The sequence below is a fragment of the Perca fluviatilis genome, chromosome 20 (genome assembly GCF_010015445.1).
Source record: "Perca fluviatilis chromosome 20, GENO_Pfluv_1.0, whole genome shotgun sequence".
NCBI classification, from domain to species: Eukaryota; Metazoa; Chordata; class Actinopteri; order Perciformes; family Percidae; genus Perca; species Perca fluviatilis.
In genome coordinates this window covers 12,694,755-12,718,451 of record NC_053131.1, presented here as the reverse complement: position 1 = coordinate 12,718,451, position 23,697 = coordinate 12,694,755, and the positions used below count along the sequence as shown (strand labels likewise).

Sequence of the window (23,697 nt, the reverse complement as noted above, 5' to 3'; positions counted from 1 at the left end):
TGCTGTTGTTTGCAGTCCAAAACATCCCATCCCTGCCTATTTTCTATTTACCTACATGCATGCACATCCCTACATTTACCTAAAAAGATGGTCGTAGTATGCTTGATAGTCCTATACCTACCTGTGATGCTGCTAGAGTCCTGTGTATCCCATAATATCATATGATCAGTAACTGTGCTGCGCTCATTGCACACTGTGTACATAATGTTGTGTAACTATTTATTTTGCAGTTATAGAGTATGAGCTAAAATATGTGCGAATATGAGCTGTATAGAACGCTCTTCTAATGGATTAACCTGCATTGCAGTATGCAAACAATTTTTCCAGCTTGATTATACCACACTGTTGCATGTGGAAAAAAGGAAACAAATAAACAGGAAAATACCAAAATTAACAACATGATTTGATTTGACCTGATCCCTGAGTCGATTTAAAGACTGTCATCATGAGAATATTTCAATTGCAGACTAATCGTACCACGTTGACATGAATATCACACATTCAATCTTATCTAGACAACCTAAAAGCAAATACTATGAAATATAAAAATGCCATGAAACAGCTTAGGGCTACATAAATGTAGTACCAATTACATAAACATAAAAACAAAAGTGTGCCACCCTGACAATTAGGCCAGGTATGCCTATAACATACTATCTGTAATATAATTTTTTTTTTTTAAACATTTGTATTCTTTATTACATTACATATAGTAATGTGATGGTTCATGGACCTCACTTGATTCCACTGAGCTTAAGGATTTGGGATGACAGCATTTGGTTTCAGGTATAGGGACAGGGGTGCTTAATTTTCTGGTACACCAAGTTCCAGGTATTCTTTTTTAGAGTCTATCATTTCTGGGGCTTAGCAAACTCTTCAAAGGTGTACAACCGGGGTTTCGGCTTAAATAATCGTGATATTTTACTGTTTGAACCAGGGTAATCACACTAATCAACCTTAAACATCTTTCATAGGTTCCTTAATATTTGCGCCAGTTTCTGTGTTTAAACATGTCCGTTTTATAAAACCGTTTCCATTTCCACACGAAAATAAAGAATTTTCCTCCTTTCACCATATAACCTAGCTAGCTGATGATACTTGTATTACATGAGTTACAAAGTACGCAGGTAACGTTAACCGACTAAATGGGATAACAGTTGATTTTGTATGACGATTTTGTAGTGACGTCACTTGTGGGACTACAACAAAGCCTGTGGCGTAGCTGTATTTTGAAAATGCTAGCTAGTAGCAAACAGTTACAACATTAAACTAGTAATTGAATAATGAATTTGTTACACTACTTTTTTCCCAAATCCTGCAGCCGAACTTCGGGTTTAGAAAAAAAAAAAAAATAGTGTACTGTCTCTTTAAGTTCCCTCAGCTAGTCTGTTTCGTATTGATCAATCCACCATTTTCCAACACACAGCGGCGGCAGTGCTAACACAGCTCCGGCAGCGCGAGAGAGAAGAGAGCCACCCCTCTACCTGGAGAGGAAGCCAGGGACCCGGGGCAGTCATGGCAGCGAACATGTACCGGGTTGGAGGTAAGATTTAGAACCTTCCCGTAATGGTCTTTTATGGTATTTACAGAGCGTGGTCCGTCTTTCCTTCCCTTCTTTTATTTCCCTAAAGCTAAAGAGCCTTGTGCTTCACAGATGATGATGGTGAAGAGGAGGATGGTGATGAAGAGTAGTGGTTCGCTTACTGCTGGATTCCCTCGTTTCTTTTGTGTTTGTTGTAACTTGCGATGATCCCAAACAACTACTTCTACATGCGGATACACCTAAAGTAACATGCATTGTGTTTCTATATATTTAAGGTAACGTTAGCATGGCGAACGTATTGTAAAAGTTTTGCGTGCCTTTCAACTATTGCCCCGGCTACTCTTTCATAATGATAACGTTAACTAACGTTAATCCACTAACCTGCAGAAACCCGGTAAGCAGCAAGTAGATGTTTTTATAGAGAAAGTGCAGATAAAGGAACCAGGATTAATTAAAAGTTAAAAGCTAGATCGTATAATTGGATTAAGAATATCATTGCATGCTTAAAGATGCATTTTCACATCTTTAACCAGTTTTTTTTGTATTATTATTTTTCTAAATAGGCATCTCCAGTTAATACCTTTTTATTAAGGTTGCTGTTTTCCCCTCCCACTCATTTTCTGCTTATGTTGTTCTGATTCATATCCAGTATGTATACTGTGTAAAAATAGGCACATGAAAGTTACTGCAGTAGTTTAGATAAGGCAGTGGCTGTTTTTTTGGGGAGACTGGATACAAAGAAAGGACAGAACAGCATAAAAGAAAAGACAGGATGGCAAGTGACAATAATCAGATGATTTACACTTGATTAGAGATTAGTGTTGCAGAGTTTTGACTCATCATGACATTTTATTAGGCTACTGGTAAACTGTTCTCTTCAAGTTTCACTGTCAAAAAGTGTCAGAACCACGACGTAAAGGTGTGCCATGGCTGTAGTAAATGGCAGGTGTAACTATACAGAGACTAGTTCCCTTATCCATTTGGAGCTGATCAGCCTGTACTTCCATCAGGCAGATATTTCCATTCATGTTTTTGATTGCAGTCTGATGTTCTCCTTCTTCTAGTTAGCCAAATAGTGTACTTCTTTTTATCAAACGTCTTTTTATTAAAGCATACGATTTAACATACATTCCACTTATACATTCTGAGAATCTTTTTTTATAGCTAATTCAAAAATCAAATAAACCGTAAACTTAAAGTGGTACGACATTAAAACAAGACAAAGCAAAACAAGACAAGTAACAATACAAAAATGATTGGAAGAGCACCACCAGGCTGACCACGATCCACCAATAGTGTACTTCTTTTTAACTGTATGCTTTGCAAACGCATATGTCAAAGCCAAGGGAGATGGAGGGAAAGCAAGAGTGACCGATAACATTCAGAAGATATATTTACATGCGATCGCTGACAATTGTCTAGTGAAACAGGAATGCTGTGACTCTCCTTGGCATGGTACACACATTAAAAATAGCCTGTAGTGAACGTCATAGCCCTCCTATTTAGTCAATTGAAAGGCCTACCTGAGTGAGAACAGGATAATGTCCAGAGCAGGGCAGGAAGTTAACACTTCATCAGCCAAATGATGCTGAATTTAGTACATATCTTCACTCTGTCAGCCTCTTAATGCTGAGATGCTAACCAGCTGAGCTTGTATGTCTCATCTGTAGAAAAGTTCAGCTTGCAAAACGGTACAACTTTGTGATTTTCACCATTTCCCTACCTGTCTGCCTGCTGTAGCTTTAAGATGGTGTATTTTGGCCCCATACGGCAGCACTCTTTGCAGTTTAAAGTGAAATGAAATGAAGTAAACTATTCACATTAACACTTTTACAACTATCAACCTACTGTATGTCCAAGTTGTCCTGTCTGTCTAAAATCCTTACAAATAGGCCTAATTGTGTAATAACCCAAACTAATCCAAAGCCACAAAGCCAAAAAAAAAAAAAAAAAAATCACATTACTGAACAAACTAATTAATACCATTAATTAGTTTTTCCACAGTCAATAATAATTTAGATAACAAACGAGCACAATTCAGGCCAAAAAACAAGCCTAATAATAATTGACTGAAGTTTCTCCTGAGACAAATTCAACCCAGCATCAGAACAAAGCAGAACCCTTGGAAAGATGGCCGCCACTTTGTAAGACAATGCAGGAACATCATGGAAAAGCAATGACTTCCCCTGTGATTGAACCGTGAACAAAAGCTGGCTCCGTAGGCCCTGATGTCTTTGTTTTTATCCTGCAGGCCACACGCCACTCTTCCTGTGCCCAGCGGCGCTCCTTCCTACTGCTTTCCCCTCATACACAGGAAAGTGTTGGTGACTAAGTATAGTCTCAGTCATGACTCTTCTTATCTTAATGGTGGGAAGGGAAGAGAGGCTAACCTAGAGATTTTGTGCACTGGCCACGGAAGTTTTAAAAGTCTGAACCTCCAAACAAGAGCCATCGGGGCGGCTGTGGCTCAGGAGGTGGAGCGGGTCATCCTTTAATCACAAGGTCGGCTCCTCCTGTCCGCATGTCCAAGTGTGGGCAAGACCCTGAACCCCAAGTACACTGAACCACTTGCATGGCAGCTCCGCCACCATCCACCTGGCGAATGAATGTTTATGTGTGAATAGGTGAATGAGAGGCAAATTGTAAAAAGCTTTGTGCAGTAAGGTAGAAGGGCGCTGTATAAATACAATTAACCATTTACCAAGACTGGCTGCAAACGTGTTCACACAAAAAAATACTCTCTTGTGAGATGATGAGAAAAGATTTAGATGCTTTAAAGGATAGGTTCAACATTTGTAAGTCTGTTTTTAAAACAATAGTAAGTAGGCCTGCACGATTCGGGGAAAAATATGAATCCCAACTTTTTATCTTAGAATTGATATCATGATTCTCTGCCATGGTTGTGTGATGTTTATTGCACACATGAACCATGACAAAACAAAACAAATTGGCAGTACCAAACATAGATATTTGGCACCTATAGCACATTGCGCATCACCACAAGCCTGTAAACATAGAGGCTTCGATGAATAAAGAAAATAAAAGTATATACTGGCCATTTAAATACAGTAGGCTACCAAAAATAGTGACTTATAACACATTGAACTACTGTAAATATGGCCCTGATACAGGCTAAATCTGAACTCCTTGAACACGTCCTTAATGAAAACATGTCAATGTCAAATGCTATCGGTAAATCAATTGAAGGAAAAATTAAATCGCAAACAAGGGTGAATCGAGATCGAGATTTTTTTTTTTTTTATAAAGATTTTTCGTGCAGGCCTAATAGTAATTTGCCCGGGTAAACATTGAAAACCTGTTCATACTGGCCATTAAAAGATCCTTTCCCTTATACATTACCAATACAAGTGTTTGGGGACAGAATCCACAGTGCTTGTTCTGTGTAAAAAATGTTTCAACTGAAGTTTGTCTGTAAGGTAAACAGTAGAAATAAGTCATGTGCTTGCATGTAATTGATTGGATGATGTCGCTTTGTGGCAAAAGTTGAGCCAGGTTCAACTTTTTTGCCGGACGACCGTGTTCTTTTTTTTTTTTTTTTTTTTTTGCCAAAGCCTGCTGTGGCAGCACCTCCGCTGAACTGCCAGGCTGCCCCCAATTCAAATGAATGAGGGGGCTGTGTTTTTTCTAGCGGAGCTAATGTTGGTCTGAACGTTGGCCTTACTTGGACAAATCAAGTGGGTATCTTCCTAAGTTACAGACTTTTTAGTACAAACCCACCTCCGTGTTTCCTCAAACCAGTGTTTCTGGGTTGAGCTGCAGTGGAGGAATAGTAACACAGGAGGGGATTTTGTATTAAAAAGACTGTAACTTTAGAAGATGCACACTTGGTTTGTATAACTAACCCCTTAGTCTAGAGAGCAAGAGTGTTGTCTTTTTTACTCGCATGTCTCACGCAACTGATTCACTCTCATTTGAATCTATGCAGCCTCCATTCAGGCTCCCTACAGGCTCACATCTCAGCTGCATCTCGCAGGACTTCATTTTTTTATTTATGGTACCGTCTATTTTTTGGGGGGGACAAAATGTGCATCAATGCAAGGTTGATGCCCAATAAAACACTACGACTTTACTACATTACTACATATTATAGGGTTTTATCATTATTAATCTTCATTAGTTTCTTATCTGACCTTGATCTTTGATTTTTATTGTTTCTGATTGCATGTTTTGCCTTTTTATTGCTGTTAATTTGCTGATTCTGTATAGTGTAATCCTTATCTTAATGAGTAAAGTCTCTTGAAAAGTGGTTTACAAATAGTTTTCTTTAATGTTTTTTTTTTTTTAAAGAAGGTTTGGCTGCTCCTTTGCTGCTCAGCGCTTTTGAAATGCTCGGACCAGACAGAACCGGTATAGACAGTCGCTTCAGCGTCGCGTGACGGGGGTAAGATTGCTAGAGCCTGATATTGGCTTCAAATAAACCTACTCATGTACGTTTTGCATAGGACGAGGATTATCAAGGGATCTCTCAGTGGCCTGTATGAACAAAAAGGAATGCTTACTGCGAGGAAAAACCTGTTTCAATCTTCATATAGGCACGTGGCTACTGTTTTGGGAAGCTATCCTTTAAATAAATACTTGTACTCAGGCTGTTGGAGTGCGACAACTCTTGTACAGAGTGTGCTAAATGTGTTGAAGTGTTTACTAACTTAAAAAGTGACAAACTTCTTTGTCAGTGCCCACATTTCTTTTGGCTGTTGGCTGGTGAGTAGTTTCTCTATGCTGCCACTTATGATTCAGACCCTGCTTAGGTGTTGCAATATTTACTGATCTACACACTGACTAACTTACAAACTTTGACAGTGCCCACGCTGTGTTTGGCGGGTGGCTGATGTTAATTTCCCACAGTGGCAGTTTCCTCTCTCGCAGGTCTGGTGGGTGTTCTGTCAGAGTTAAGTTTGGAGCCTTGCTCGCCGCCATCCTGCCAAATTCAGAATTATCATTTGGACAGATGCATGACAAGTGTCCCCATCATCACATTTCTTTAGAGGCCAAACTGCACATACATCCGTCGCAATGAACAGGATTTGCTGCAAGCTGGATGCCTTGTGGCGTCTTTGCGGCACCACAGCTATTTGGATTTCAAGATCTGGCCATCTAAACTGCCCTGAAATAGTTGTTTGAGGGAGAAGTTTTGTGTAAAACCTCCACACATTTGCTGATTAATCACATTTAAATAAGAACAAGCTGCACTGGTGGCTGCAGTACAAGTGCAAGATAGATGCATGATGGGAGTGATGGGAAGAAGTCTGCTTATGAGATCAAAAAGGCCCTCTCTGCTTAAATGTCACCAAACAGATTAAGGCTGCACAGTATATCTATTTTTTTTTTTAACCTCATCGTGATATCAACTGGCGCAATATACATATCGCGAAAGGTTGTGACATATCGCAATAGACACTACGAGATTTTTTTGTATGTTGGTTGAAAGAAAAATATCAGTAGAAATCTGCACTTTAAAGTGTAACTGTCGTTCTTTTTTAGTGGTGCCTGTTATTGCCAATTCAATGTTCAATTTGTTCAGTAAATTTTTTTTATTATTATTTCCTTTTATTTGTTTTAAATTCAACAAGCAATGTTGTATTTTAGAAGAATAAGAACCAAGTACATTTTAATATCTGTTAATTTAGCGCATATTTACGTTATCGCATATTTTCCTCATATCGTGCAGCCCTAAAACAGATCAACTCTCACATTTATGAAAAAGGCATATTTTGTGTGTGGTGTTCAATGTGGTTTACCTCCAAGATCAGTTGCAGAGCATTAAGTAAACTACATGTATCTATTGTCGGTTATTCAGGCAGGAATAACAAGTGGAACTAGGTTAGATAGATGGGTTGATCATGCCAGTTAGAGTGATATCAGAGTGTGAAAACGAGGTGTGAGTATTTCAGAAGATTAAACTCCCTTCCATTACCATCCTAGAACCCTCCATCCATTTACTATGACTGTCAGTCTGAGCCATAATGTCTTCCATGGTTGCTGCTCACGACGCCAAACGTGTGTGTGTGTGTGTAAGTGTGTGTAAGTGTGTAAGTGTGGGCGGATATTCACATTCCCTGCTTCCTGCTTTTCCATCTCCCCTTTCTAGCTCTTGCCCAGCCCTTTTCATTACTCAGTCATAGTTAGTATACACCACCACTACTGTATTTTCTATGGCGGTGTATGTAGACTCAGTACTTTTTGAATCCCAAATAAATTGTGTTGAAGTTGGCATGCTTGATGTTGTACTGATTTTTTTTTTTTTTTAATTGCAGCTGACAACGGATAGTTTTTAAGTTATGTCCAGACATTTTGACAGTCATGCGGCGTTTAGATGCTGACTGTGGATTCCGTCCAGCCGTTGGAGCCGTGTAGTTGTCGTTTAATACAATATATTTTTAAGGCAAAGTTCCTGTACGGTTGATTGTATCAAGATGACTTTAATCAGCGATGCATCTTGAGAAGTTTGGCGGTTATGGTGTCACCAAAATAAGGCATCCCAAAAAGCTTTTCTGTTTGCAACCAAACTCCTGTTATTAATAAATAAAACTTTGTGCGTTGGTCAGACTGCTACTGATGCCTCAAGTTTGTGTCTATACCTGCTGGAACTTTCTTAAATGGAGTGCCGGGGCAGGAACTGTCTTGATTCTCTATTAGGTGATCAGATTGTGTGGTTGATGCTGTAGAGCTGCAGAGCTGATTTTTTTTTTTTTTGAGCTATATAAGATCTAATACATTAAAGCACTGGTACCCAAGAGTGGTGTGTCCCCTTCTCAAATAGTTTAAATTGTATAGTTTTTTAGAGGCCTGGTGAGATTTAAAGTGTAGTGTTTCTCAAAAAACTATCCGATATTTTAGAAAAGTTAGAAAAACAGAGTTCTGTGTAACATAAATTGTAATCATCTTGTGAACCCTCAGTTTTTATCTTGCAATGCGTAAGGGGTTCTGGACTGTTGCACTAAGGTGTAGTAGAAACATTAAAATGTCAGTTTTGACAACCTGTTAAAATGAATAAACAACCATCCAACAGTCTGTCTGTAACAATCAATCCGACCATCAAACTTAAATTTCACCTTTCGACAACTTGCCATTCATTTCTTTTTATGACAAACCATAAAACGACGCTTTTACAGCCTTCTCATACATTTCATACTTTGTTTTCTCAAATAGGAACAGGTGGCATACATACTGGATTAATGCCCGTCAGATTTCTTTAAAACCACCCTCGATAACATTAATAATTCTCTCCAACATTTTATGGACCGTTTACAACTATTATCCACAATTAACAAATTGGATGAGACAATTTAAAAGCTGGGGCAGTTTTACCAACAAGATGTAAGTGTGTAGTTTGGGTGGTAATCCATGAGTAGTGTCCAAGTGGGTTTCTAATGTGTTTATGGTTGTACGTTTTTTTTTTTTCTTTCTTTTCAATTAGTCCACCTCAATTACTATTATTATACCCTTTTCACTGCCTCTCATTTCAGATGTTTGCTTCTATTTTAACTGAACTCTAACTTACTCATTCGTCCACTTAAGATTTCAGCTAAGCTGTTTACGTCTTTCTGTCCATCTCTTTCTCTTCCCAGACTCCATCCGTTATCTCATGTTTTTCGTCTCTCTGACTGTCTGTCTCTCTCTGGCCTGGTTTGAATCAGCCCAGCAGACTCTCTCTTTTGGGGCTCAGTAACATGCCTTGATTGGCTCGCACAAAATTTTGACTGCACTGTGACGGCACAGGCGCCGGAGCTTGCGGATTGGCTGACGCTGGGAGTGGGGGGGATGAGAGTCGGGAGGGGGGAGTTGTACGCGGATTGAGGCGGCGGGAGGGCTGATGGGAAAACTGAGTGACGCTGTCTCGCTCTCTGTCCACTCTCTCTCTCTCTCTCTCTCTCTCTCTCTCTCTCTCTCTCTCTCTCTCTCTCTCTCTCTCTCTCTCTGTGTGTGTGTGTTGCTCTCATTTTGAGTTCCTTTCCAGCTCGCTCTCTACCAGGCTTCAGCTCCTCACATGGTGGAAACTCTTAACACTAAAACAGCCCACTCTTGACTGCTACTGAACCGTTTTCTTCCCATATACGTTTTATATATATGCGGCAAGGAGGGGGAAACACATTGAACTTAATTTTTGGTAACCTAAGTTACCGAGCCAGGAAAAAGGAAGACCACGAGCTGTGCCCAATGTGCCACCTTCGCAGTGACGCTAAATGTACTGGGAGACATGTTCCTGTCACAGAACAAAACGTGCTGTGTGGCGGCACTTCACACCCATCCCCACGCTAAAACTGAATGTTTGACATGTGGTTCAGCTTCAGTCTGAAATAGTCATGGTGCATTTTGGCTCTCGGTTAATTGGTCCCTCAAAGCTAGCGAACGTTGAAGGCCGCAAAAAGAAAAAAAATTCTCACCGTGGTTTGTCATGAGACCTTGCTCTGTTTCTGAGTGTGAAATGACTGTTTTTGATCAGGGTTCTTTTGAACATTGCCAAGTTTTATTTACCTTCTATGTATCCAGGAAAGGTTTTCTCTTTTAGCAGGCATCTTTTAGCAGTGTGTCCAGTTACAGTACTTAGATTCACTTTAGTGCTAATGAGGTGATTGATCGATCAGTCAGTCAGTTAGTTGATTGACAGAGAATTAAGAATTTTGATAAATAATTTATACATTTAATAATTAATCTAGCAAAAATGCTAAACTTACTGGTTACATCTTCTTGGAACTTTTCATAGCCATTGTAAACTCTTTTTTTCCCCACATTTTATAGACTAAACAATGACTCAAATTTGAAGACATGACCTCAAACTCAGGAAACATTTTCGGACATCTCACAGATTAAACGATTATCTAAAAATAATCAGCACATTAGTTGATAATAGGGCTGCACGATATGAGGAAAATATGTTATATGCGATATCGCGATAACAATATTACTTGCGATGAATAAATGGATATTGAAGTGTACTCAGTTCTGCATTTCTGCTGCTTTCAATTTTCTAAAATACAACTACTTGCTTATTATATTTAAAATGAAAGGAAACATTTCTAACATTCTTTTACTGAACAAATTGAATATTTAATTGAATATAAAAGGCACTGCTTTAAAAAAGAATGAGTTACATTTTAAAGTGCTGTTTTCTACTGATAATTTCTTTCAACTGTCCTCAAAAAAAAAACTCTTGAGTGTCTTTTGCGATATGTCACAGCCTTTCGTGATGTGTATATTGCCCAATTTGATATTGCAATGACGAAAAACAACCAATATATTGTGCAGCCCTAGTTGATAATGGACGTGATCGTTACCTGCTGCCCTTGTCTGTCTGTCTGTCTGTCTGTCAAAAGTTTTAGAACACGCCAATTTTTCCAGGTTTTTATTGAAATTCATGCAGTTCAATGTCTTAATGTACTCTGAAATGAAAGAATACAACAAATGAACAATTTAAGTTAAAAAAGAAATCATGGTATCAATTTATAAACCAAAATGTATTCTACATTTTTGACTCATCAAAGTAGCCCCCTTTGGCAGATATAACCACTGAACACACTCGTGGCATTCTTTCTACAATGGAAATCAAATATTCTTCAGAAAGTTCTTCCCAACTCTGTTGCAGAAGTTCCCATAAATGTGTGGCACTTGTAGGTTGCTTTGCTTTCACTTTTGTGTCCAGTTCATCCCAAACCAGCTCAATGGGGTTTAAGTCTGGGGACTGTGCTGGCCACTCCATGTTTTTAAGCTTACCATCTTGTTCTTTTTTCCTAAGGTAGTTCTAGCATAGCTTGGACTTATGTTTTGGGTCATTATCTTGCTGTAGGATGAACCCCTGACCAACTAGGCACATACCAGAGGGTACTGCATGGCGCTGCAAAATGCTGTGGTAGCCGTTTTGGTTCAGGTTGCCTTTCACTCTGTACAAATCATTGACCGTGGATCCAGCAAAACAGCCCCAGACCATCACGCTTCCTCCTCCATGTTTGACAGTTGATGTCACACACTAACATCAACTATTTCACTGATAGCCAGTGGGAATAACTGTATGTTCAGGCTTACTGATTTTTATCTACCAGGTCTTTTCTCGATTTGATTTATTCTTTAATCTATGAAAATAATGAAAAGTGCATGTTGATGTATTCAAGCCCAAGGTGACATCTACAAATTGCAATTCTTTGCCAGTCCAACAGACCAACCCAAAGATACTCTGTTTCCTTGGATTAAACTCAAGGAGAAGCAACAAATCCTCATAATTGAGATGCTGGAAGCATCCTGTTGTTGACATTTTTGCTTGAAAATAAACCGTTGATTATCAACATACTAGCCAGTTAATTTTCTTGTGATATCGATTAATCAACAAATAGTTTTGAGCTCTAATCAAGTTTGATGCTCCAAGGGCACCTCGGCTGTGGCTCCTCACTAAATGGGATACTAGAGAGTGACTTTGCCAGTCCACAGTTTCACAGATCTGACCTCTGACCTCTGACCTCCAGGCATGCCCCCCCCCCCCCCGTGTGTTAGAAAACGAGCAAGTCTGATATGGTGTCTTCATTTTCAGTCTCGGCGCCGCTCAGTTTCAAGTTGGCCTCTTTGATATTCAACAGCAGGAACAAAGATGTCACAGTGGCAGTGGAGTCTAGTAACAAGCTGTTTCAGGGTGAAGAGTAGACAGGCGTGATGTGATGATCTCTCCAATGTTGAGTAGTGAGTGTGCGCTTGCCAGAAGAAGCTGTTATAGAAAATACACACATACACGTACGTGCTCTCTGAACAACTGCTGCTGCTTTGGTTAACCCAACGAGAGAAAGCGTTAAAGTTCTTTAATCTTCATACAAATGATACTAATAGGGATTATTTAATTGAATTTACTTTATTATGTACCTACCTACTGTCAGCTTTTAGCTACTTAAATTAGCAACGTGATATCATGACTTCACGTCAGTCTGAAATTAGAGAATACTTGACATTTGTGATTCCTTCCAAAGACTGGGTGTTAATCTGTTCTTTTCAGTTGGGTAAGTGTGGGTGGAGAGAGGAATACCAATAGGAAGAGTGGAGCAAAAGGTTTTCCAGTCAAAGGTGTGCCCCTTAAGGCAGTTTTATGGTTCTGTGGAGGCTCCATGCAGAGCTTTCGCCGTAGCCTACGTAAGTGGCCTGATGTTTATACTTGTGCGCTGCTTTGCATTGTAATAAATGTGGTGGAGAGATTAGTTTATCTGCCTCTGCTGTCTCTGAGATTTCTCATTGTTTGACAGAGATCAGCAGACATAATGTTTACTATTTATGATTCAGATGTGAAAATAATTCTTTAGTCTATAAATTGTTTGGAAATAATAAGAAAAATGCCCATCATAGTTTCCCAGAGCCACAGGTGATGTCTTCAAATTGCTTATTTTGTCCAATAGCCCAAGACCAGAGCTATTTTGCAATTTAGTGAAGACCAAGTTCAAACTGGGTCGAGACAGAGGCTAAAAAGAGTTAACTCTATATACATTCCTCTGGAATTTTGAAAATATTGAAATGTGGAAGTGACAGAAAGAAATTATAGTAGTAATAATTACCTTTTTTAATGTTTTATTTTGCTAACATTGTGAATACAACTCTGACAGAAAAATAGTTTTTGCATAATGTTTTAACCCAAAAGTCTTTCCCAACAATTGTGCATAAAAGGTGTAAAACAAAAGATGAATAAATTAGAGTAGACCGGTGAAGTAATCAGTCCCTCCAGGATTTCGCAGCCTTTTTTTGATATTGTTGCGGCCCAAAATGCCAGATTTTTGTGGGAGCTTTTGTTTGTTGCAATGAAGTTGCGGGAGACAGTGAAAGTTGCAAAACATTTGCGATCTTTTTCTTTTCTTTTTTTTTTTGTATAGTTCTTTAAAAATAATGTTTCGGGAGAATAAAATTACTCTGGGCTTAGTTATAGCTTAGCTATAGTAACCTTACCAAAAAGGTTCAGGATGCTGCAAATGTTGGTATAATATGAAAATGGCTGGTGGATTTAAGACAAAAAATAATTTATTGAATTAATCAAATTTGAACATATGTGTCAGTGGCTTGTTCATCTTTACATTGTTAGTTAATGTCCTGGACACACACACACACACACACACACACACACACACACACACACACACACACACACACACACACACACACACACACACACACACACACACACATTCATACGGTGTGATAAAGTACTTATTGGACTTTAACTTATCATTGCACTTACAATAACGAGCGTAGCTGTCCTCAATTTAGGTCATCCTGTACCGTCTCCTCTCCGGTTTTTCCTTTTTTCCTGCATCCACCGCTTGTGTGTGTGCGCGCCTCAGTCGCGGGGGGAACTGTATGAGCAGCAGCCCCGACCCCTCCCGCTGCAGACAGCTGACAGTATTCAAACAGCAGCCGCTTCAGCGACTTTAGAGTGAGAAAAAGTTACAGCGTACATTGATGTTAAAATGTCTACAGGTTGGCAGGACGGTCTGAAATGTTTTGCTCGGTCTTTCGCTGTACGTTTTGTTGGTAAATGTGAGATGTTCGAGTCTCGTCTTCACATCAGGAAACAAGCTCTCTCTCACTCCCGCTTGGTCAGTGGCACTCAGAGTCACATTATACTGACATAAAGTCTGGCACTTGGGCCTGCTGGGATTGGTTGAAGTTGCGGGAAAGTCCGGTAATTGGTCAAATTTGCGGAAAAGTTGCGGTGATTGGTCAAAATTGCGAGTCGCACCAAAGTCACGGTGATTGGTTGTATTCGCGTGAATTGGCAACATTGCGAAATCCTGGAGGGACTGAGTAATAACGTAAAAACGTCTCAAGACTCGAGACTAGAGCTGAAACGATAAACCAATCAATCAGAAAATAAACCATATTAATAACCGATTAGTTGTTTCTGTTGGTTTTCAAGGACAACGCAAACCATTCTGTCTTTCCAACTTCTCCGATGTAGTGATTTGTTGTTTTTCTCTGGTTTGTGTCATCGTAAATTAATATCTTTGAGTTTTGGACTGTTCAGCGGACAAAACAAGGCATTTGAAGAGGTCACTTTGGGCTCTGGGAAATTTTAATGGGCTTTTTCTTTTTTTTTTTCTTTTCTTTTTTATAAAATCCATTTTCTGACATTTTAAATTCCAAACTGCTGATTATTTGATTATGAAAATAATCATTCGTTGCAACCTTATTAGAACTTGATACCAGTACAAAGAATGTTTGGGGAACTATCAAAAAGGTTGTCGATGGAATTTTCTGTCTGTTTATGAATTGGTCAATTTTCAAATAGTTTTAGCTTTATATTCTTATTGGAGCATGTTACAATGTCTATATTCTGGAGCTATCTGTGCCATAAAAGAGAAAAAGCAAGGTGGTCCAAAACACGAGATGCATTACAGATGGTTGTTTTAACAGTGTTGTGTTTCTAAGTGGATTTTTCCTTTTTAACTCTGACAGTAATAGTAGTCTATAGATCTGGATGTCAGTGCAGATCCTGGGTGTGCTTACACGACAAGTGCATTCCTAAACCAGTAAGTGTTGGACACAGGAGGTGCAGGAATAAAAAGCAGGAGTCAGTGAGCATCACGGTTATGTTGGTGGAATTTCGGGCAATCTTTGGCCTAGTCGGTCAAAAGATGGGGGCCCGGGGGCCCTGGGGGGGGGGATTGGCGGGTGAGGTTCAGGGTAAAGGGAGGATAGCTTCAGCTCCAGGCAGCCAACCAAGTGTGGGGTATAATCTGACAGCACTCAGCCAAGACACATGCAGGGCTAAGACCAGGCACCCTACCAAGATTGGGGCCTGTGGGGACATCCTGGTGAGAGCTAAGCCTCCAGTGGGCCTGGAGCAGTGCCAGGAGAGAGAGAGAGAGAGCCACACACACACACACACGGATGCATAGTAAATTCACACATGCTTATGCACTCTCTCATACACACCCACACGAATGCAGACACACTGTGCATGCAAACAACAACAACACACATGGGGTGCATAAGCGGCAATAAGACAAAGAAAGCATGAGGACATACATGGCTGCCGTCTGAATGGAACGCTTTGGAGAGCCAGATTTGTTGTGTGTTGGTGCGTCACAGTCTTATTCAGTCAGACCTCCCAACTCCAGCTGGATCTCCGGTGTATAAAATTCACCTAATCAAGTTAAACCAACATTTGGTGGATGTCTGTGTTGCACTTTCCTGTTGACTAATTAAGCTGTCATAGTGTGGTCCAAACTGGAAATCCCCCTGAACGTTTGGATGACCTCGAAATGCTGACTGACGTTTTTCTTTGCTCTTTTCCTTTCTCTTTCCATTCCCCTGCTCCTTCCTCCTCCCTATTTCTACCCTCCTCCTCCTTGCTGTTCCTCTGCAGATTATGTTTATTTTGAGAACTCGTCCAGTAACCCACTGCTGATCAGGAGGATAGAGGAGTTGAACAAGGTGAGTGTGCTTAAGTGCAGCACAGTTCTGACAGCTGTACATCAGATTTCAGCCCTCTGTCCCGAGCGTTTAAAAACCCCACTCTGCAATCTGATTTGTCAGAGATAGAATTCAGATTTTTTTGATCACAATTACTTAAGTAACACTTTTGATAATCAATTAATCCTAATTATAGTAATCTTTCAAGCAAAAATACTAAATTACTACGTCCAAGCTTCTGAAATGTAAGTATTTTCTTTGTTGTACATTACAGTAAAGGCTTCAGGCTTTTGGTCTGAGGCGAGAAACAATTACAAGAAATTCCCTTTGGTCTTCGCAAAATTGTACATGTTATTTCTTTTACTATTTTCTGACATTTCCTAAACAGAGCCTATTAAATCGATACTGAAAACAATCGTTACTCGCAGCTTTACAGATTCTTCGGTTGAAAATTTGGTTGTGGGACACCGTCATGATTGTTCACAAGATCAGGATCGTTATTAACTTGAGAAACAAAAATGATTTAACTGCCAACGTTTTGTGAGATTGTCATTATTGATGATCTGACAATGTTGCCCTGGATGCTGTCTGGTAAATCCCTGCCTGCCATCCTGTACATTGTTCATTCTAAGAAGCAGAAAAAGAGGCCTGTCTCTCTGTGGACTAGATACAGGTGCCCGCTGTCTGTCCCCTGTCCCAGGCCTGTGCTGGATAATATGGAGGCTGTTTAATGTGATTGACGCAGAGCTCAGAGTGAGCCCTTTACTCTGTCTGTCACTGTCAGTGTCTCTGCTCCTCAGGGATCTCTGGGTTTCTCTTCCATAAGGTTTGCGATGCGCGGTCAGAAAGCATATATAGATGGATAGTCTAAGGCTATGTTTAGACGGATACAATCTGAAGGGAAAATGCAAAAGTGGCGTTGGCACTTTTTATTCCGCGTTTAGACGAGCAATATGGGGGGGGGGGGGTGCATATGGTGACGCAAAAGTGTGTGAAATGCGATCCACCAAGTCCGCGCGCCTGCGTCGAACCTTCCTTCTACTCGTCTCCCTCTCATCCTCCTCCTCCCTCCCTCTCCTCTTCCTAGTAGCGCGAAGCAAACAACAAAAGCTGACAGACGAGGAGGTGGAGTTATTGCTCCAAACAATGTGCGCGCACACACACACACACACGTGGCGCACACACATATATACGCATACACACACACACACACTCAGTGCGTTTTTACCCTTTAGACGGGAACGCGACGGTGGAGCGTTTTTAAGATTTCCACTCTGGAGGGTGGTTTCACTTTTTTGTGTTTTTAAGCCCCAAAAATGCCATCGCTGTCTACACGAAAGGCACATCCGATAAAATATTTAGTCGTTTTCACCCGCGAGCGTATTCGTGGAAACCGGGCCTAAGGGAAAGACTCAAAACTATTGAAAAACACAGAAAAATTAAGAATTTGACTGAACTGACTGAACCCGAAAGCCTTTGTGTGTAATGCCAGAACAACAGCAACGTACTTTTTATTTTTATGTACAGGACTGTGTCCTTGTTTCTAATTCCTGTTTTACTACTGTGAGGTGACCTTAGGTGACGTGAAAGTAACTCCCATTAATGAAATTAATTATTATTACGAGTCAATGTCGATGTACTTGGTGCCACAAATTTACAGAGGAGGAAAAAATGAAAAAGGTTAAAGAATCCAGGTCTGCATCTAATGATTCTTTTACCGTCGATTAGCCAGCAGATAATTCCCTTGGTTACTCTTTTGGTCCATAAAGTCAAAGTAAATAGCAGGCATATTTTGCTTAAAATAACAATTCATTGGTTATCAAAATAGTTTCTGATTGTTTTTCTGCCAATTGACCAATCATTTAATCATACTAAAAGAAGTGTGACAATAACTCAAATCAGCCTAGGTACTAGTGCTTTATAAAGATTAACATTTTTATGTTTTCCATTTTGCTGCTTGGCTGCCACATGTTTAAATTGTACCTTCTTTATACCCACACTCGTGTCACAGTGCTGACTGTAAAGCTGTTAACCTCAGCTTGTTCTTTTGTTATTATCCTCCTTTTTATGTTCTGCTTTACTCGCCCTGTAAGTAAGGTTTACAGTTTAAACTTCAATGCTCAAAGAGACTATCGCTTCATTTTACTTCTACAGATTAACTGCGCCTGCATCTGTACCTGAGTAATCTCAGTGACATACAACAAAAGAGCAAAATCTCAACAAAGAATAACTTTTGCGTTTCATTAAACCTCTTTCATTTTTAAAGAGAACCGTGTTTTAGTTTGCTATCCGAAACGATAATAATAGGAAATTGTGTTTTACTTGTTACTGCACCATTTGTCAGACACGGAGATGTGTGAAATTGGATTTCAATTATTCTGTGATTGGGAAAAGTAGAAAGTGTGTGCAGAATGTAAAGAAATACATGTTGACTGTGTTCGCTTATTCTCTGTCTCTCTCTATCCATCTTTCTCTCAATAATCCTAATCCAATATGCTCTAGCTATAATAAGATACAAATATGATATGATAATGCTTTAAAGAATCCTACTTTATCAATATCGTGATTTCTATTCTGTTCTATTTAATTTGTGTGTATTAAGCTACAAATCAATATCTAAATGAGCCTTGATCCTTTTTGGTTCTTTTACCCAGAGTTTTCTCTCTTCAGGTAGTGTTTGATAAAACATTGTCATGCAGCTCCCAAATTAAAAACAAATGTCATATCAACATACAAATGTAGTTTTTACTCGGAAGAAACCAATCTTAGTGCTGCACAGACAGCCCCCAACACACCACCCTGTCCTGATAACTGCAACACTTATTGTGATTTTGGAGAACTGCTGTGGTATCGCACTGTGTTTTCAGCCATAGTTAAGAACTAGCCTCATTTTCAGCCGTTATTTTCTTTTTTTTTTTCTTTTTCTTTTTTTTTTCATCTGTGTGTGCGTGCGTGGGTGCTCTGTGTGGCACCTGTTGCCGTGGTAACGCCGATTGTCTCTGGTTTGCAGACAGCCAATGGGAACGTGGAGGCCAAAGTGGTGTGTTTTTACCGGCGCAGGGACATCTCCAGCACACTCATCGCCCTGGCAGACAAACATGCAAGTGAGTGACCGACCTGAACCCAGCAGCCAGCAAAACACCAGGCATCAAAAAGAACACGCCAACTATGATTTTGTAACCGTTCTTTTTGAGCAACCCTCTTCAGTTATTTTCACTGCAAAGTTATAGTACCTTTAGTCACATTGAACAAGATTTCCCTGAACTGGAGAATACAACTCTGTTTGGTATGTGGCTCGATTGTAAGGCATTGTTTGCACACCAGGGGTGATACAAAATCGAATTGAGTTTTTGTGCACGGTTACTGAGCTGAGAGAAACAGTCCAGACTGCAGCAGCCCCTCCTCTGACAGCCCTAATTGCAGATGGCATTCGATCTGTTGGGCGTATCAATATGACGACACCTGTGTGTGTGTGTGTGTGTGTGTGTGTGTGTGTGTGTGTGTGTGTGTGTGTGTGTGTGTGTGTGTGTGTGTGTGTGTGTGTGTGTGTGTGTGTGTGTGTGTGTGTGGGGGTGTGTGTGTGTGTGTGTGTGGGTGTGTGTCTATGTATATGTGCTCTTAAGCGTGGGTGTTTTAGTAGCGTGTACTTAAATGTGGTGCTGTTCTCCATAGCTTGGAGCATAGACCGCAGTCTGGGTTACAGCTGGCGGACTTGGACTGGCCTCTACCTCAATCAGCCTTTTTAATTTCATGGGTACTTGGATGTTTGTTCAGAGACAAATACATTAAAACAATGATTGATTTAAAAAAAATAATGATGGAGACAGGAAATATGGGAGCCCAGAAGGACTGAGATGGTCAGTTTAAGAAGGTTAGTGGTTAAAGAGTGTGGAAGAAGTCGCAGGTAACAGCAGTGTGTCTGTTTAAAGCTTGATTTATGGTTGTGCGGAGGCTTCACGCAGAGCTTTCGCTGTAGCCTACGTAAGTGTGAGAGAGAGAGAGAGAGAGAGCGCGAGAGAGAGAGAGACTGATTAGCTTTGGAGCGAAACCGACTAGGGTCATAGTGAGAGAAACAAAGTGTCTCTCCTGTGCTTTCTGTAGCAGGAAAAGTTAACCCTCTCCTTGATATCATGTTGTTTATGGAGAAGGAGAACCAGGAAATGAGTCGGGGGTTACTAAGCCACAGGGGGCGGGCTAACGGTTGTAACATTTTTTTTTTTCGAGAGGTGCACGTCAGGCTACGGCGTTGGGTCGTGTCCCCACCTTACTACGTACGTAGCCATGGCGTAGATTTTACGCAGAAGTATAAATCATGCTAAAGGCCACAGCCATTCTTGAATGTCCAGGTCGCCTCCCCAGTGGTCAGTGGGAAGTGATGCCTTCAAGGCTCTTCTCCAGAGTGCCTGAATTTAAAGAGTAAAGAAGCAGAGAGGGATACAGGATTCATTTCCACTTCAGGATAGATACACACACACACACACACACACACACACACACACACACACACACACACACACACACACACACACACACACACACACACACACACACACACACACACAACACAACACACACACACACACACAACATGATCCCACCTCTTTTAACCAACGTTTTTTTTTATTTTTTTTTTTTTTTTTTTTTTTAAAAATAATTATTAATATTTTTTGTGGTTTTTTTAATAACAAACGTGTTTTTTTTTAGAAAACGTTTTTTTAATAATCCTTTTTAAAAGGCGGATATAGACTGTGAAATAAATGTATTTGAAGTGGATTTATAATATTTTATTTATTTTACAATAACTTTGAATGCACCACGAGGCTTACTAGTTTCAAGACGTGCAAAGTTGGGAACACAGTGAAGCAGAGTGACTGTGTCCATTACACATCTGGACTGAGATGACAGGTTATCTGGCTTTCTGCTTCTGCACAAAGATAAATTGCATTTAATATACCCACAGACTTAAAAGCAAACAAAAATGGATCAGGCTATAATGTTTAAAAAAATGTGGTGAATTTTAGCACAGTTTGATTTAACTCACTGCACCATTCATGCCAGTGGTGTCATACTAACAGTAGAAACACTGCCATCCTGTATTCTTGGCTAGCCATGCCAACCCTTAGACTTTGACTGGGTGTGGCAGGCTAAAGTGTGTGTGTGTGTGTGTGTGTGTGTGTGTGTGTGTGTGTGTGTGTGTGTGTGTGTGTGTGTGTGTGTGTGTGTGTGTGTGTGTGTGTGTGTGTGTGTGTGTGTGTGTGTGTGTGTGTGTGTGTGTGTGTGTGTGTCAGTCAAAGTGTCCTATTGAAGTGCACATGTGTTTGTGTGACTGCATGAACTTATGTTTGTGTGTGTGTGAGGCCTGGGCGGTGTATCCGTGGTAGGATGGGGATTGTTTGTTCTGTTGGACCACACAGCATCAGTTTGTCTGTGTGTGTTCCTTTAAGAAAGTCTTTTTTTTTTTTTTTTTTTTTATAGCAGCGTTTGTGTGCGTTTTAAACATATGCTGCTTTGTCTGCACATAACGTTTTGTATGCAGGATTTTCAGTTTTTCTGCTAAAGATTTTAACTTGTAATCAATGTAAGCTTAACTTATACAGTCGTGACTGAAAATATTGCAGCCCTTGCATTTTTTTCAAATAACACAATTTAAACATCTTTTTGTATCCACATATTCATTTATTTTGTTTGCAGTGGAACAAAAAAACCCTGTAAAAATACTGAATCCTAGCTTGTTCCACACAGAAATCCGAAAATGGCCTAGACAATATTATTGTCACCTTTTTAGAAATTGTAAGAAATAATTGGATTTCAAGCAGGTGAGTCACAAGGTCATACAATTGAATAATCATGCATTCAACCAGTTTAATGTGTCACTGCATGGAGAAAAAAGAAAAGCAGAGAATTGTCTGAGGAGGTCAGACAGAAGATCGTAGCCAAGCATAAATTATCTCAAAGCTAAAAGTCCATCTCCAGAGACCTTGATGTTCCTGCGTACACCGTGCATAATGTTATCAAGAAGTTTTAGGGCCCATGGTACTGTAGCCAAACCTCCCTGGAAGAGGACACAGGAGAAAAGTTATCTTGCACCATCTATTGCCAAGTCAATGAAAGTGGGTTCTATGGTAGGAGACCCAAGAGGCATCAAATGATAGTATTGGCACATGTAGCAGTATCGTTTGTATAGGCTGCTCCTCTAAAGGCCTCCTGGTTTTTGGCTGGGCTCTGCCAGCTGCAGTTCAGTAAGGGGCTTCCAGATATTTTGCAATATGTAAAAAATGGTGTGTGTGTGTGTGTGTGTGTGTGTGTGTGTGTGTGTGTGTGTGTGTGTGTGTGTGTGTGTGTGTGTGTGTGTGTGTGTGTTTGTGTGTGTGTGTGTGTGTGTGTGTGATGCATGATTGTCTTGAGTTTTAAGCCCTGGGCCTGAAGGGGTACATTTAATTCAGTTTCGTTATGGATCAGTGGAGAATGGCAGTCGTGTGTGTGTGTTCGTATGAGCACTGTGTCTTTATGTGTGTCGGCTGTGAGTCATTGATCAGATATTTTGAGATTCTGAGCGCTCCCTCAATGGGGCCTCCGACTCCGGCATTAGCCCCTCCCCTGTGAGCAAAGCAGCCTCCTGAGTGGTCGGCATCCTTGGCGAACTTGGCATTTTTTTTACCTCCCTGGCCCCTCCCTTCAGATGTTTGAATTTGCTATGACTCAAACCTTTTTTCTATTTTGGAGATGTGGCTCCCAGCTCCCATAAAGAATAGACAACAATGTTGCCAGTGAACTTATGCTCAAAAGTACAACTAGTGAAGTCAAGCTGGTCGTGGGATAAGTGCAGTATACTGTATATTTGCCACTGGGCTCCAAAGTGGGTCACAAACCTATGTCACATCCCTTTTACTGGGATGCTTTTATTACCGTTTTATAAGTGAATTCATTCACAGGATGGCCATACTCCTGCCGTTAGTAGTTGTACTACTTGAGCTTCACAGATGATCTGTTATAATGGAACTAAGTCCTACAGCAAGAGAATGTATGTGCCATTTGCATCCTCAGCTGCAGAGCTTTAGGAACTGTGTCCTTATCAGCTGTAACGATTACAAGGTGAAGGCAACATCCTCTCCTCATGTCGACACATTTGTTGTGCCTTCTTAAGGTGCACACAGAGATTTCATGTTGTTGTTGCAGCTTATTCGGCGTGTTTGTTTCAATATTATAAAAATGTAATTACTTTTTCTGTTTTTTGGGGAAGAAAGCAGGAAATTATACTAAAAAATACTTTTTTGTTGTTGGCATCAGAGAGAAATTTAGCTGAAAATGCTCCACTACAGAATGTTTGCATTATGTGCAACAATATAGTTTTGAAGATGTGTTTACCTTTCTGCTCTTGTTTTAATGACTTGCCAGCTTTCATAAGTTTTTTTTGAAAAGTTTTAAGTGCACTCCAGTAACCGGGTTACTGGGAGAAATAAGGTTCAGTCAAGAAATCGGAGAACCCGTTTACATGCACTGCAACAGTCTGATTACTGTTAAACTCCTGTTTTCATGACCTACACTACCTACCACCTCACTGCAATTACAGACTTTTTTTTTTTCTTGTTTACATGACATTTATGAAATGTAACTGGTTACTTAAAGAGGAATTCTAGCGATTTTAAACCCCAAAATCAGATAAAGGAGAAAAACTATTCAGCCTGTGAAAACAGCTGTTTAATGTCGTTTTTTTTTTTTTATGGAGGGAGCTTTGTTATGTCTGGGGAAAATATCTTGTG

At 40.1% G+C, this 23,697-nt stretch overlaps 1 protein-coding gene across 3 annotated transcripts in view; it reads left to right on the top strand.

Annotated features, from left to right (window-relative positions):
- The first annotated feature begins 1,390 nt into the window (after window positions 1–1,390).
- mta1 (metastasis associated 1) overlaps window positions 1,391–23,697 on the top strand; it is a 49,249-nt gene continuing 26,942 nt past the window's right edge. For 2 of the 3 annotated variants that reach the window (XM_039786900.1, XM_039786901.1), the window contains exons 1-3: window positions 1,394–1,543; window positions 15,891–15,958; window positions 18,948–19,041. In XM_039786900.1, the coding sequence (XP_039642834.1) occupies window positions 1,516–1,543; window positions 15,891–15,958; window positions 18,948–19,041 (190 nt within the window). In that variant the 5' untranslated portion in view covers window positions 1,394–1,515. Of the gene's footprint in view, window positions 1,544–15,890; window positions 15,959–18,947; window positions 19,042–23,697 lie in introns of all 3 variants that reach the window. The other variant, XM_039786902.1, reaches the window with a different exon arrangement.